General features: G+C 40.2%; 2 protein-coding genes across 2 annotated transcripts; one reads left to right on the top strand and one right to left on the bottom strand.

Annotated features, from left to right (window-relative positions):
- Nucleotides 1-51: 51 nt before the first annotated feature.
- On the bottom strand, nt 52-8,017 carry polr3c (polymerase (RNA) III (DNA directed) polypeptide C). Its single transcript, XM_078252849.1, has 13 exons — nt 7,881-8,017; nt 4,988-5,134; nt 3,911-4,175; nt 3,295-3,596; nt 3,034-3,138; nt 2,314-2,487; nt 2,169-2,220; nt 1,992-2,052; nt 1,758-1,908; nt 1,043-1,144; nt 868-917; nt 568-717; nt 52-458 (listed from the first exon to the last, which is right to left on the bottom strand). The coding sequence occupies exons 2-13, from the start codon at nt 5,132-5,134 to the stop codon at nt 377-379; spliced, it is 1,641 nt and encodes a 546-aa protein (XP_078108975.1). The 5' UTR covers nt 7,881-8,017; the 3' UTR covers nt 52-376.
- Nucleotides 8,017-15,608, top strand: rnf115a (ring finger protein 115a). Its single transcript, XM_078252851.1, has 9 exons — nt 8,017-8,180; nt 10,791-10,849; nt 11,085-11,139; nt 11,435-11,718; nt 11,882-11,950; nt 12,047-12,119; nt 12,211-12,304; nt 13,256-13,371; nt 14,402-15,608. Exons 1-9 carry the CDS (start codon nt 8,028-8,030, stop codon nt 14,519-14,521), a joined length of 1,023 nt encoding a protein of 340 aa, XP_078108977.1. The 5' UTR covers nt 8,017-8,027; the 3' UTR covers nt 14,522-15,608.
- The last annotated feature ends 44 nt before the right edge of the window (nt 15,609-15,652 follow it).

A 15,652-nucleotide genomic window follows, 5' to 3' on the forward strand; every position in this document is an offset into this window, starting at 1 on the left:
GGAGCACTTATGTAAATAATTTTTTTTTCTAATGTTAAGGACAAAACAACGTGTATTAAACCACAATTCTTCTATTTAATATACAGACATCTTCATGGTTTTACATTTCAAACGATCACTCTGTCCTATGTTTGTCATACAGTTTTTGTGTTTGTTCTTCGATTAAATTAAAACTAAGTTTAATTTAGTTTAACGAAAAAGAAGTATTCTTGTGCTCAGTTTATTCATTTGCTAATGCGTGCAATAAAACAAGCAAAATAGTCTATTCAGATTTTACTCCACTCCAAAATGATATAAACTATAAAACAGCCACACTTGACAGCATTCATACACATAAAGTAATGGATATAGAGTTGTAATGCTTGTACATATGCTCTTAACTTGTGGATGCAGTGGAGTTGATGTAGGACTCTAAAAGAAAGATGGTTTCATCTACCTGGTTCTCTGCTGAATCTAACCTGGAGGGAAAAAGAACAATAGTGTGAATAGCATTAGCAACACCAACAATCAATCAATAATGTCACCTGTTGTAAAGGGAATTGCAGTTTTGTCTTGCACACTTCTTACTTGTTGATATGAAGCCGTAAGGCCTCCAGCTGTTGTTTTTCAGGAGCAGTTATCATCTCCTCGACCTCTGTCAGCTGCTCAGGCTCGGCACCACTGGCCTGCAGAGATGCCAGAATGGCCTCGATTCGCTGGGATTTCTCCAGCAGACGCCTGTCAGTTAAGCAGAAAACCAATCAAACTTTGATCTGTGACACGGTGTGTGAGCCAGACAACTCTTAAAGTTGATAATGTGAAATTATCTGGCTTGCAAGGGTAGTAGGACGCAGAAAACAAAGGGACATACAGTTATGATGAACTCACTTGCTCTCTTTGGACTCAAACAGGCGCCGCTCTACGAGGTTGGCTACTGTCTGCAGAGAAAAAATGTGCAGAGACAAAACATTACCAAAGGTAAAACCAACATGCAAGAAAAAATACCATTAGAAGTCCTCTATAATCTACAGCTCTGAAGGTTTCTGTACATTCATTGTTTTACCTTGTAGCAGTTCTGAAGCAGCATTCTTGCAGTTGGGAGTTGGTTGACCGTGTAAAGATAGAAAGTACGAGAGGGAGCATAGTCGGGAGTCTTTGGGATTTCCTGAAGAATAAAAAAAAATATATCACGGCTGTTCAGAGAGAATGAGTAGGCAGATTCAAGAATAAGAACTAGGGCTGCTCCCTCCAATTTGATGACTTAAATCATCTAATGTGCCCATTCAAATTGTCAATATGTCAGTGAAACTGCCAAATGGTCAGTTTTGTTAAATTATTCCTGCGTCATTGTCCACAGAGACACACCGAATAAAAGATTAGGCTACAGTGCTTTACAAGTCTAGTTTTAAAAATATCTCATTTACTTAATACATTTACTTACTTCAAAAAGTGTGCCAAATAATTTTCAAAGTAGGTTTTTGGATCAGGTTCTTTTTTTTATTACTGCTACGTTCCAGGCAGTCACTCATGTTAATACACTACAACAAAGTCTTGAAGGGACTTGCTTTGCATATTTAAATTGATCAGTGTTCAGTATGTCCTCTTATTTTTGTCAAAGGAACAAATCATTTGTGGCAACAGTTAAGATGAAGGACTGTTTTGGAAGCTCTTCCATGTTGGGTTTAAGTGTTCAAAAGCATTCAACAATCGATAATGCTAAGAACACATAAAAGCAAAGAGGGGAATCATGAAATCATCTTCACATGCCAAACATGTACCTGTAGCTGGACCAGGTTCTGTGAAAGCAGCGTGTAGAGCATGTCTTTAGCCTCTTTGGCTGGAATCATTGCAAAATCCTCCACCTGCTTCTGCTCCAGGTGACGTTTCCTTAGCAACAGACGGAAGATGCGCGCTGATCGGGAGCCAAATCTGATGACAGATTAAAAGTGATTTAATAATGATTTGCTGATGATAGGACAATCACATGTATACACAATTAAAAACACACTTACCTCTCCTGTACTACAGACTCAAGTGTGGCCCGAGCCAGATTGGCCAGCGCTCTGTGCATATCTGAGAGGTGAGTTATGAAAAAGCATCCGTGCCTTGCATTTAATGAATTAATGTGTGTGTTGGTTCTTGACCATATGCATAGGACCCTCTAAATAAAAAAATTTAAAAAAGGATACTGACAACGTACATCCCTCCTCCACTTTCACCAGCCTTCCCCACAAACTCCATCTAGAAAATTAAAAGGACAAGTAGATCTAAAACATCGTACACATAGATAAATAAAGATTGGAAAATATGACAGGTGCCTTGCAGAGTTCATACCGGGTCATCAATGAGTAGCGTGAGGTACTGGTCTAAGATGGGTCTCGGGATGTTGTAGCTGGTCGGGAGGGACCTGAAGATCTCGTTGGCTGAGAGGGGCTTTGTGCAGGTGGCTGTGGGCGAGGTCGTCACCTCACTCATCCTCAGCATAGTCCTCACTATCTCACTGCTGGTCTGGGTTATTAAAATGGAATGATTTAGAAAGACAATTGTTATAATTATATACATCCATAATAGTATGTTTTCCTACTATAGAAAACAGGCAAGATAGGAAAATGTTACAGCAGTGACATGTCTAAAAGGTACGGTAACTAACACCACCGACCAACACCTCTGAAGCTCACTTTAACAACGTTTATATCTTGTTTGAATAACCTGTACAAAAACTGAAGTTTAAAATAACAATTTGTGTATTTTGTGACTGGGCATAGTGACTTCTTGGAGGAGTCTTGTCATCACCGTGAAGATGCCAGGAAAACGGGACGAAATATAACACGTTAATAGTACAATGTTAATGTGCTGGTAGGTGGTTTTTGTTATTTTTGCACAGACCCAGGCTAGCTGTTTCCCCCATTTCCAAGCCTTTATGCTAAGCTAGGCTAACTGGCTGCGGCTTCATACAACATGGGAGTGGTATCAATCTTCTCGATTAACTTTCTGAAAGAAAGTGAATAAGCATATATCCCAAAACGAGTGTTCCTGAAATAATATGAACTTGACCTGGTCTAGTTTGTTGGCTACAGCACTGATGATGGCCTGGTCTCTGAAGTGGAGATGGAACCTCTCAAAATTCACCTGCCAGCAAATTCCCTCATCACCATGTGTCTGAGCATGAGAGAGACAGACATAGAGACAGAGAGATGGAACGTCGCACAAAAGATAAGCAATAAGTTATATGTAAGGGACAGGGCAATTAAGAGGTAATTGGAATTTTAAAAGTGCAGCAAATAAAAGTGTAACTAACATGTTCCAAACACCCACCTGTGAATCCATTTTAGCCTTCTTTGCGTTCCTTTGGTCCTCTCCATCCTCACTGGCGAGTTGCCGTTTGCCTCGCCCTACGAGCGTCATGTGAGGCACCTTGTAACAGTCGGGGAAGCTCTCTGGTGTGGGTGGAGCAGTGCTAACGGGGGCAGCAGGGGTACCAGGGGGGGCGGGGGCAGCTGGAGTGGCACTGTCTTTTGGTTCTGCTCCTGCCAGAGGAGGGCAGCGCTGAAGAAAATGAGTCTCCACCAGTCTGAAGAAAGCAGATGACACTTCACTGTAATCCATGCTACGACCCTCTATAACAGGAAAGACAAAGAGAAAATAGCTGTGTGAAAATGTGACACATGACAATGTGATTCTCCACAAATCCCATGTAAACCCACAAAGTCACATTTAATCTTTAGATAGATACTAACATTTTAAAAGAGGTTTATATTTTTGGTGCATGTTTGCTTAATTGACATCCTGCCTGGTTTCCTCTAAGGCTCTCCTCCCATTTGACCAAATTTAGAGTGTTGATCACAAATCCAGGCTTCGAAACATGCCTTCATAAAACTGAGGGAGAAGCTTTTCTACAGTCTCGGATTGATACAGATGCTGAGATACTGACCCTCCATGTTCTGTGTGAGGCGGTCGGCGACTGTCTTAATCGTGCCACTCATGGTCATGTGACCTCTCTGTAGTAGCTCCTCTATGATTAGCTCTCCAGTGTCACCGTACAGGGTTTTGGCGGTGTAGATGTAGCGCGGGTAGCGCAAAATTCTCAGAATCCGATCACAACAGGTCTGATACTCTGCGGGGCTCCCAGCTCCTTTACGGCCTGAGCGGAACACACAGGCCCCATGCTGCACGAGCACACACAGGGACTTCTTTACCTACAATGAGACAGAAAAACAAAGAGAAGAGGTGATTAACTTTCATGACTCCCTTAACATTCACACAAACAAGTTTACCAATTAAAATGTATTTGTATATTGTATGTAATGTATTAGCATGTATTGTGCTACTTTTATTGCTCCAATAAACAGCCATTTTAAATCTTTAAATTGAATGTAAAAGCTGATTGTTATGTTTTTATTCTCCATGGCATTGTTTCACTTATGACATGGTGTTAATCTAATCTAATCATAATTTACGCTTAAAAAAGTGGAGCTCATTTGTGAAGATTACCTTGCTGAAGAAAATGTGTAAGTATCACCCAATAATTTTGTTTGCCACAGATCTTATTTTCTACAATAATCCAAAATCAAATGAAAAGAATCCTATTGCCTCTTTGTCAAGGGGAACCAGGACGATGCTAACTCTTGGGTTGGCCTACAAAAATAGGTCATCCGATAGCCGGGTTAGCTCAGTTGGTAGAGCAGGCGCACGTATGTAGAGGTTTACTCCTTGACGCAGCGGCCGCGGGTTCGACTCTGACCTGCGGCCCTTTGCTGCATGTCATTCCCCCTCTCTCTCCCCTTTCATGTCTTCATCTGTCCTGTGAATAAAGGCCTAAAAATGCCCCAAAAAAATAATCTTAAAAATACGTCATCCTTGCAGCACACAGTAAGGCTGGACTGCTAAACTATTTGTAAATGCTGAGAAGCAGTGTGTATATAACACTAAATACATCATGTACATATAATAATATTTCCATGAAGTAGAGACAGTAACAGCCTAGAAACAGTAAGTGTAGGAGTGGTACCAGGTCCAGTGAGATGCCAGTCTCATGAATGATGGTTCTTAAGTTCTGTGCTCCACCTTTGAGCAGGTGTGTTCCCACTTTCTCCACCACTTCTCCAAAGTGCTCCCGCAGCAGGAGACCACACAGACGCACCTCCTGGGCAGTCATCTGCACAGAAAAACACACAGGAACACACAAATGAAGAAAGGTCTTACATCTAGGCTCACTACAAACTTTACAACAACCTATATTAAGCACCTGTATCAACCCAACAATCAACAGAACACTGTGTGCGTTTAGTAACAATTAAGTATGATAAGCTTAGCTTGACTGGTTGCCCTTTCCAGAACACTGGATTCTAATAAAGCACTAATTAAAAGCATAATTAGGACCTAAGAGCTTGCCAACTAAACAGTCACTGAACACAAGAAGGACACAAAGACACTCCTCATGGAAGGCAAATATTAGCAAAAAAGGCATGATAGAATAATTGTTTTACAGGAAAATAAGTGCCTTTTACACAATCTCTGAAATGTGTTATGTTGGAGCAATTGCTGTTGCTGTGTGTAAAACACTGGTTGCTATGTGTTCCCTATATGAAACATAACAGAAATTTGCATCTTATTACTGGATATTGCAAACAAATAGTAAAAAACAGTCAAACCATGCTTTTCTGATATATTATCCATTGCATTGAAACTGCATTAGAAATCTGATTTTAAACCTGCAAACTTCTAATTGTAATCGTTTAACATACTGTAATTGTACTTTCTTTCGCATCCTTATTATCCTAATTTATTTACCAAGCTTTTTTTCCAATTCAGAAAGTTTTAGCATCTTCCTATTTTTCTTATGATGTGTCGCTCCTTTTCTGTGATGTTTTGTTTTGGTCTTTATCTTTGTAATTTGTCTCGACGTCATTGTAAACAAGGGCCACCCCTCAATGATCTTGAGTATAAATAAAGGTTAAATGAATGAATTATATTCCTTTTTGATAGTTTTGATGGATATCTTTTGGAACAATAGGCTTTTGTCACAGCAGCACAGGTGTTATTATAATATCAACGATGGCTCTGTTTCATTCAAGTGTCACAGTAAGCCACGACTGTGAGTGTGACACTGAGGCAACACAAACAATATCAGGACCCTATAGTGAATATATTTATGACAGCTTCCCAGAGTCCAAGATGACATCTTCAAATGTCTTGTTTTGTCTGACCAACCGTCCAAACCCCAAATATATTCAGTTTATATTTAAACAACACAGAAAGGCAGCAAATCCTCACATTTGAGAAGCTTAAACCAATTAATGTTTTGGCACATTTGCTTGAAAAGCTACAATGAATCAATTATCATAATAGTTGCAGATTAATTTTCTGTCAGTCGACTTTTTGATTAATACACTAATCGTTTCAGCACTAGTAAGAAAACACATTTGTGGAGCTTACTAACTGTAAGATTGCCCTGACGAACTTCCGGGACATTTGAGATTTGCTCTGCAAGTCAGTCTGGCCAAGAGCCCATTCAAGCCCATTTCCAATTTTTCCAAATCGAGGCACCAATCACAACCGTTGACGATAGTGCAGCGACGGCAAGCAGCTTTTTGTTTACATTTAACATAACGGCCACCGAAGTGCAGCAACCCGTTGATGCCGCTGTCGCTGCTACGTCACCCGGACCGTTGGTCTGATTGGTTGAAAGTCTAACCATTTGCGCCCAGAGGCATTTGAGCGGCGTCCATTGGAAATGAGCTGTGAATGAAGCTTCCCCAGACCCACTCTCAGTTACAACTGAGAAGGGTCTGGTGTCAACCAGGCTAACTAACTGTAAGAAAGAATTCAAAATATATTTGCCTCGAACTGCTTTTATTTGGACCATTCCCTTGTTAATGTGTCTCTCAAAACTCCCCCAACTTTATGGAATTACAATACTAAATCATTGGAGTATCAACCATGGTTAAGAGGCTTGTTTGGGCTAAGAAACTGATCTGCCCGGTTAGAGATGTAGGGCATTGCCAATCTAAGATTCCTGAGTTAAATTTTTACAAATCCTTACTTATAATTAGAGATGTTCTGATACCGATACCAGTATCGGTATCGCCTCCGATACTGCCTAAAAAGCTGGTATCGGTATCGGGAAGTACTGGAGTTTATGCACCAATCCGATACCACATAATAAAGCCCTAAATAAAATCTACATTAAAGTAGTTTATTTATGTTCTTTTTCCGTTATATCTGACTGTCAAACTGGATAATAAAAGAAAGTTCTGTGGCATTCATTGTTTGAGTTTGTTCATGTTTCACCAAGAGTTTAATCTGAGCCAGACCGTACAACAAAGATAGAAATAATATCACATCCATACAGGGATAGTAGTATACAGTTGTTAAAACATAATAAAATATATGACACACTGGTATCGGATCAGTACTCAGTATCGGCCGATACGCAAGTTCAGGTATCAGAATCGGTATTGGTAAGCAAAAAATGGTATCGGACCATCTCTACTTATAATTCTTAATTTAGTGTATTTATAAGTAGGCCTACATTGCTAAAATGCTGAAATAAACTGGACAGAAACGTATGCTTGGCAGTGTAGAAATATAAATGTCAGTTTACCATACATAAGGACAACATAAGCAAAAGGCTAGGTCTTGCCACTGTGTAGGATCGCGCGCGCGCGCGCGCGCACACACACACACACACACACACACACACACACACACACACACACACAAATATCAGCAGTTCAGCAATAAATAGCTTGACTAACGTTGGTTTAAAAGTAGTAAGCTTCAGTCGCATAGCTACACGTGAACTGCGCAGACAGGTCACACACTTTGCATACTCAGTATACTGGCTACACTTCAACAATATGTCATCCGAAAAGTCTCCTAGTAAATTATTTTTCACAAACCTTTTCGACAGACGAGTTTGTAGACAGAGGCAATCCTTGCTTTTAAGCATCCCACAGATTGTCAACTAAACACATGCAGCTTCTCGTTGACAACACATGAACACACTTCCGCTCTTCGATTAGATTTGCCCAGCGATGCCGCGGTGCATGCCGGGCTGGAGGCGGACAGCTGTCTCCAGTTTGTGGAGGACCGACGTCAGTGTTTGTGCTGGTCTGGGGAAGATGGCGGAGGCTGCGGCTGTTCCACCGCATCGGTTTTTCTGTCACTGTTGTAAGGGAGAAGTAAACCCCAAACTCCCGGTAAGTCAGATGTTTTTCTATTTTTATCTATCATACTCTCTTATATAAAATGTGCGGTTGACAAGTCAACCTTTCTCTGAAATACCGTTTGTTTCGCTTGGTTGCTACAGCTAAACACTAGCTAGCCAGTTAGCATTTAGCGGCGTTTGTTGTTAACTCTAAATAAACTCGTGACACTCGCAAATATCTTTGTCAAAAATATGGCATCAAAAGCAAATATCAACAGGTTTTGTTAGGCTTGCATGTTAAAGACACGTTTGTCAAAGCACTGTGCTGGACGCCTTGCTTTGACAGCTTGGGGATATTCTGTTTTGCACAAAACAACACAACAGCCGAGAGAAGAAGGTCAGTGTTATTACCTTTTTATTGAATTTTATAGACAGTATTAACATTAGTTGTTTGATATTGGGCTATTTTTGTTTTCAGTGCGGTTTCTGATAAAACAACGCACTTGACAGGACGATTTGGGGACTTTTCAGGAACATAAACTCGTTTTAGTTTCAATTTTAAAGTTAAAAGACGCTGACATGACCCACAACTTTCCAGACTTTTACTAACCTCAGGATATATAAAACGTATATGTTCTACGTCCTAGACAGTTGTGAGGGTCTCTTATTTACACTCAGTAGCCAGTTTAATAGGTACACCTATAGCTAAAACTAATGCAGTCTAATACAGCAGCCTAGTACTACGTCCTAGGTTCATGAAGGTTATAATGGTTTTGATAAAAACTATTAAAGAGAGGTGTTAATTCAAATTATTGGTAATTTTGGAAGCTGTTGTTTGTAGTGATGTGCACTTTTATTGCGTTAAACTGAGAACTGAAATGATTAACGTTAGTTGATTAATAGATTAGTCGATTGACAGAAATTAATCGCTAACCAGTTTGGCAACCTATCAGTTGTGTAAGTCATTATTTAGCAAATATGGCAAAATTGTTCTTGTTCCCAGAGCTCAAATGTGAAGATATGTTGTTTTTTTAAAGAGAGAAAAAAACAACACAAGTTATCTTAAGACGTCAACTTGTATTTTAGGAAATTGTGATGGGCATTTCAACTATTTCATTATAATATTGACCAAACAATGTATTAATTAAAGGATCAAATTATTTGTGGATTAACTGAAAATGAAAGTGTTAGCTGCTGCCCTAATAGTATTTATGCTTGATTGATATAATTGAGGTGGACAAAAAGTACCTAATAAACTAGCCACTGATTGTATATTACATTGTCTATGTCTCATTGTGTCAGTACATCAGTCCACCAGATTACACTGTTGTCAGCTGAATCCTTATTTTTATGATAGGGTTGAGGGTAATTCTAGCCTGCCCTGTCACTGACTCTAAACTGGCCTGCTTGTCTCAGACACACTCAATCCTGTGGCATGTCTTCACTGAGCCAACTGACTGCAACACCCACACACACTACTACATGTATCCATTTATGCAACACAGATATGATAACCTGTCTATGAGTAAATGACACACAACTCATGTAAACTGTTTTTGTTTGCTGCATGGTTTATCAACCAATTCTGAACATGACCATTACTTGTAATGTGAGCATGGTATTCATTTGTACTTTTGTGATCGCAAGCATCCAGTGAGCTCCAAATAGAAAATATGTGTAATATAATATATTTTTTGACCTACTTTTTTCATCAAACTATGTTATGAAACAAACGTATCAGTTGAATCTCTTGTAGTCCAGTCTGTATATTAAATGGCCTCACTTCAATCCTGTTCCAATGGTTGAGAAACCCTGTTTTACACTGAGGGGATAACATACAGTAGCTGTACAAATTGGCACTAGTTTTTCTTTATTCTATTGCAGAGGTTACGCTTTACAGTTAGGTGTGGTTGGCAGACCAGTTCTACCTCCAAGGCTACATTCATAAAACGGCCCTCGTACAAATCTGACAAAATTGACAAAGTCTTGTTTTTTTTTACCATCCAGTCACCATATCTTTGCAATGTTTTTTATAAATCCCTTCAAAGGCTCAGCATTAGAATAAAGAAGAATATTTTCCAGATATCAGTATATCACAATATGACAAATACAGTATTTGTATATTACATTACAATGAACAAAGTTGGATAAAAATCCAACTGTGTTCATTTCTTATGGATTATAATCAGACAAACCCTTTCACGTGTAAAACGAAAACTGTAACCATTATTTTTGTTGTTCTTTTAATTGCTGTTTTCTTGTAATTATTCATTTGGATAACACAATCGTAAAACAATTTGATCCTATCATCACATAGACATAGTTTTACTAAAGTAGAGCTGAAACAATTATGTAAATAATCCATCAGTAGCTGCTCAACAGAAAAATACTCTGCGACTACTTTGATAATAAATAATTCATTATTTTTTAAAGCAAAAATTATAAAAAAAAATTTTGGTTTTGGTTTCTCCGAGGTGAGAATTGGCTGCTTCTCTCTGCTTTATATAATTGTCAACTGAATATATTTGGGTTGTGGACTGTTGGTCAAGCTAAAACAATACATTTGAATATGTCATCTTGGTTTCTAAGAAATTATAATAAGCATTTTTTTTTAACCAGTGTGCCGCCTGTGGAACTCAGTCTTTGTTGTGATTCTTTCCAGGAGTATATCTGTCCAAGATGTGACTCAGGGTTCATAGAGGAAGTAACAGAAGACTCCAGGTACGTATCTACCTCTCTTCTCCAGACAACATGAGATGTTAAGGCCTTTTAGTGTTAGTCTGGAACAAAAGCAGATACAGTACATGGGCAAGTACCCACATGTTGCACTTTAGAAGCTTGTAGGCTTACCATGTAGTTTTGTCCCAGGCTAGCACTAAACCTGAACATGTGTATAGGGTTCAGTGGACGTTGCTAATAATGTGTCTTTTGTCCCCTTGTGCGCTGTTTCCCTCAGTCTCCTAGAGGGTGGCGCTAATGGGATAGATGACGCAGCCACACAATTTGCAGAGGTACAAGCTGACCTTAGGGATTTTGGGGAGAATAGGGTGGGGAAAAGGGGCAAAGAGGATTTGTTGCTGTCATTTAATGTGTTTTGATTAACGTTGTCTTCTTCTTTCCCTGCCCTCTTCTCCACTCACCGTTCTGTTGGCTCCTGTCCTTCGTTTTGCAATTGCATGTTGGCTTCCTCTCCTTTTCCCATTGTGCTGCCTGCTTTCCTATCCTTAATCCCACTTTCTGCCTGAAAATCTCTTTTTCCATACCCGTACGTGTCTCTTCCCCTGTCTAATCCCACCATCCCTGTAGCTATGGCACCTCTTGTTACTGGAGCGGCCATTTACAACAGACAGTGACACACCTGACTCAGAACCTCGGCTCCCTGGAGGGCGCTTGGGGGGTCTCAGTGACCTGGGGGGGTTCGGAGGGGGACCGATCGGGGGGTCAGTCCCAGCAGGCCTAGGGGGACCTATGGGGGGTCTACTAGGAACTGGGGAACACTGGGGACCAGGACGTCCCCCTCGCCTGCACAGCCAGAGGAGATACCGGTCCAGAGGCAGCAGTAGACCAGACCGCTCGCCGGCTGTGGAGGGGTGAGTAACCGACCAGTTCAGCTTCAGTCTCTCTTGGCTCTCTTTTCTGCCTTGCATACTCCCACTCATAACTATGACAGTGCTATTTATGCTCTTACAATCCTCACTGTTCTTATTTATGGTGATGACATTAACAGTTGTATATTTTCTCTCTGTGTCTCAGGATTGTACAACAGTTTCTCGCTGGCCTCTTTGCCAACTCCGGAGTCCCTGGCTCACCTTCCCTCTCATGGTAAGATGACATTACAGTACCGTCACAGTGTTGTTAGTGCTAGCGTCAAAGTGGAAGCGCTATTTCTTATCAGCTTGTGGTGTCTGTCTCTTATAGGACGGGGATGCTGCACTCTAACCCAGGGGATTACGCCTGGGGACAGGGAGGGTTAGACGCCGTGATAACACAGGTAAACCACACTTAATAGAACTTAACTCCAACTGAATGTCCATGCCACCTTTTAATTTCTCTACAGTTTATAATTTTGTTTGTGTGTGTAGTTACTAGGTCAGTTGGAGAACACAGGACCTCCTCCAGCAGAGAAAGAGAAGATCTCTTCTCTCCCTACTGTCAATATTTCTCAGGAACAAGCAGGTCAGTAATTCCTTGTTTCCCCATTTGTCTCACTCGATCTCACCACAATTCTCAAATTGCAATATTGCTCATGGATGTGGCTGGAGCTGGATCCTCTGTATGCAATAACAATTAGCTAACTGCACACCTTCAGTTGGACTTTTGTGTATCTATTATTATGATTATTATTATTATTATTATTATTATTAAGTTTGAATGCATAGGCATCACTAAGTTCTTAGAAACTACTGGCTTATATATTCATACACAAGGGACGTGTCCTTGTATAATCCTCTCCGTATAAAATCGCCTCCGTAAAAAACAAAAATGCTAATAACACGTCTGTCATTATGTAAATACATGCTTATTTGTTTAGAAGTCTGTGCAGCACTTAGATAAAACATGAAAAGACACTTGTGTTTATATATAATATATACAAAAGAAGCCCCTGAAACTGTGTCTGTCTGGGACGAAATGTCCATTAACCTTGAGCATATCAACATTGTGTTCCATAAATTACTTTAAGATGACGTGCTTCTGCAAGCTGGTCTTTCACCTCCCCTTTAGTTCTCCCAAGTCCTCTTGTGGATCTGTTCTTTTTGACTTCCTCTTCTGTGTGTGCGCTGTCCTATTTTACCACTCAGCTGTAACTGTGTGGTTAGTTATGCAGCCCAGCTTTTGCAGGGCTGTTCATAGCTGACTTCTTCGGAGAAATGACGATTCACGTGCCTCAGGCCTTGAGGCGTCAGGCCTTTATCTTTGTGTATAATTGTTTTTAGTAATTAGTAAAAACCATGCTTGGTCGCTTACTTGCTAAGAAACTTTATGATGCAAGCATAGTTTTGGTATTAATGATCTGTTGCACGTTCCCTCAACACATGTGAGTCATTAGCAAGTGACTGATAAGTAACACCAGAAATCACTCAAAACCACAGGGGTATTGATAAAACATTTCTATCTTTTCTCCTGTAGACTGCTGTATGGAATGTCCGGTGTGCAAAGAGGACTTCGCAGTGGGAGAGCCGGTCAGACAGCTACCCTGTAACCACTTCTTTCATTCAGACTGTATAGTACCATGGCTGGAAATGGTGAGTCATAACATAAACTCACAAAAGAGATCCTTAATGACATGTGTGATACTGTATTTGAGATATTGCGGATACTAAGACCTCAAGGAAATTTGAACACAACTCTTAATATTTTTTGGACAACAGTGGAGGTTAATGGCACAGAAGAATAGAGTGTGATTCATGCTTCTGCGTTAAATCTACGCCGTGGCTACGTACGTAGGTACATGGAGATACGGACCAAATACTGGACCCTACGCCGGACCCTGCATCGTAGCCTGATGTGCACCTCCCATGGCTTGGTAGCGTTGCATTCCCCCCCGACTCATTTCCTGGTTCTCCTTCTCCATAAACAACATGAAATCAAGGAGATGGTTAACTTTTCCTGCTACAGATTTTTGACCGTGGTCAGAAAGCACAGGGGAGACACTTTGTTTCCCTCACTATGAATCTAGAGTCGGTACTCACTCCGAAGCTACTCGCCAACACTCTCCACGCACACACACATACCGTCTCTGCAATTAAGAGATCAACGCACACACCAACGCACAAGTATAAACTTCAGGCCACTTACGTAGGCTACGGCGAAAGCTCTGCGTGGACCCTCCGCAGGACCATAAATCACTCTTAAGCTGTATCAGACTTTGGCAGGAAATACTTGTTAGTTAGTTAGTTGGATCAATCCATTGCTGGTTTTGGTCCTTTCGTGGGATTTGTTGGATACAAAAATATATAGAATATTGCCAGCCTTACTCTTACAATTGCCTTGAAAGGAATGCCAAATTAAAATCAACAATACATTGTTCAATGCTAAATTGGAGGATTAGATTACTCAGGCTGAAATTGCCCTACCCTACCAATCATTTAACATTAGTAGTGGGACATTTTGCTGAGGTATATTTGACTGACGACGAGACAGAAAGAAAGAACCTGGCATTCAAAGTCAAAGAACAGCCTGGGCATCGTGTAAATATGACTAAAATAAGGAGTCCACCTGTGATGAAACTGCTCAAAGCTAATGTTCTCTATTTTCTGTTCTGTGGACACACAGCATGACACATGTCCAGTGTGTAGGAAGAGTTTGAATGGAGAAGACAGCAGCAGCCAGCCCCCATCAGAGTCCCCCACCCTTTCCATGGACCCCCGCACACAGGAGAGATGGTCCTTCTGAGACACCCACCTGTCTCATCCCTCGGTTCTCCTCGCCTACATCCACAACAACGTACCGAGAAGACAAATCACTTCTCACTTTCCTCTTTTCATCCCTGTTGCAGTCATAATCATCTCTTCATTTTCTATTTTAATGCCTTTCTCCTCAACCACATATACAAATACCCATACAGACGTCTTAACAGTCGGTTGAGGTCTGCTAGATCTCTTCCTTTTTATATAACCTCATAACAAACCAGCCTAGATTGATGATGATCAAGCCCATGTCTTCTCTACTTCCACCTGTCAAGCAAACTTTTTTTTCGATCTTTCTTGAAATGCACTGCTGCAATACACTATTGTGGGAAAATGCCAGACTTTATATTATATACCATGCCCTCTTTACTCATCAGAAAATTAGCTAAATCATGCAACTGAGCCCTGTTCGGCAAATGGGAAGACTGTAGGGGTTACTTTCACTCATTTACAGGGGCTGGACCTAACAACATGAACACCTATAGCCCTGCAATAAATGTTATGTTTATGAAGGGTACAATACAGTTTGTTTGTTTTTGATTTTGCCAGGGAGATCTTGATTGAATTCTGGTTATTTATTCTGGTGGTGTTTTATTAGATTGCATTGTAAAGGTGTTCATGTTATTGCGTCCACCCTCTGTAGTGTACGTCAAAAAAAGAACAGAGTATTTTATAGGAATCACGTTGAGTCGCTGCTGTTTAATGGCCCCAAATGGAAGCTGTGACATTGAATGAAAGCAAGGGATTCCTTACACCTTTTGGGGAAAACAAATATCACACCAAGGGAACAAAATTGCCCAACTAATAATTGAGATTTAAACATACTCTTCCTGGTGTATGTTATAAACAGATGGCATCCCTCTGCCGTTTTATTCCTCTGTTCATGACAGTCTTTTGTTTCACTTTTTTTATCACTTTTTTTTATGTAAATAATTTTAGTCAACTTATGGTTTGCAAAGGAACAAAAAAAAACTTTGAGAATGGAGACAAATGTGAAATACCTGGTTATTAAACTGTATATTATATATATATATGAAAACATGTCTGATGTATTAATAAATTGACAAAAAATTGTCAGTTGAATTTATATTGTTCACAATCCGATTACATTATATAA

This window comes from Sander vitreus, chromosome 6 (assembly GCF_031162955.1).
Source record: "Sander vitreus isolate 19-12246 chromosome 6, sanVit1, whole genome shotgun sequence".
Taxonomy (NCBI): Eukaryota; Metazoa; Chordata; class Actinopteri; order Perciformes; family Percidae; genus Sander; species Sander vitreus.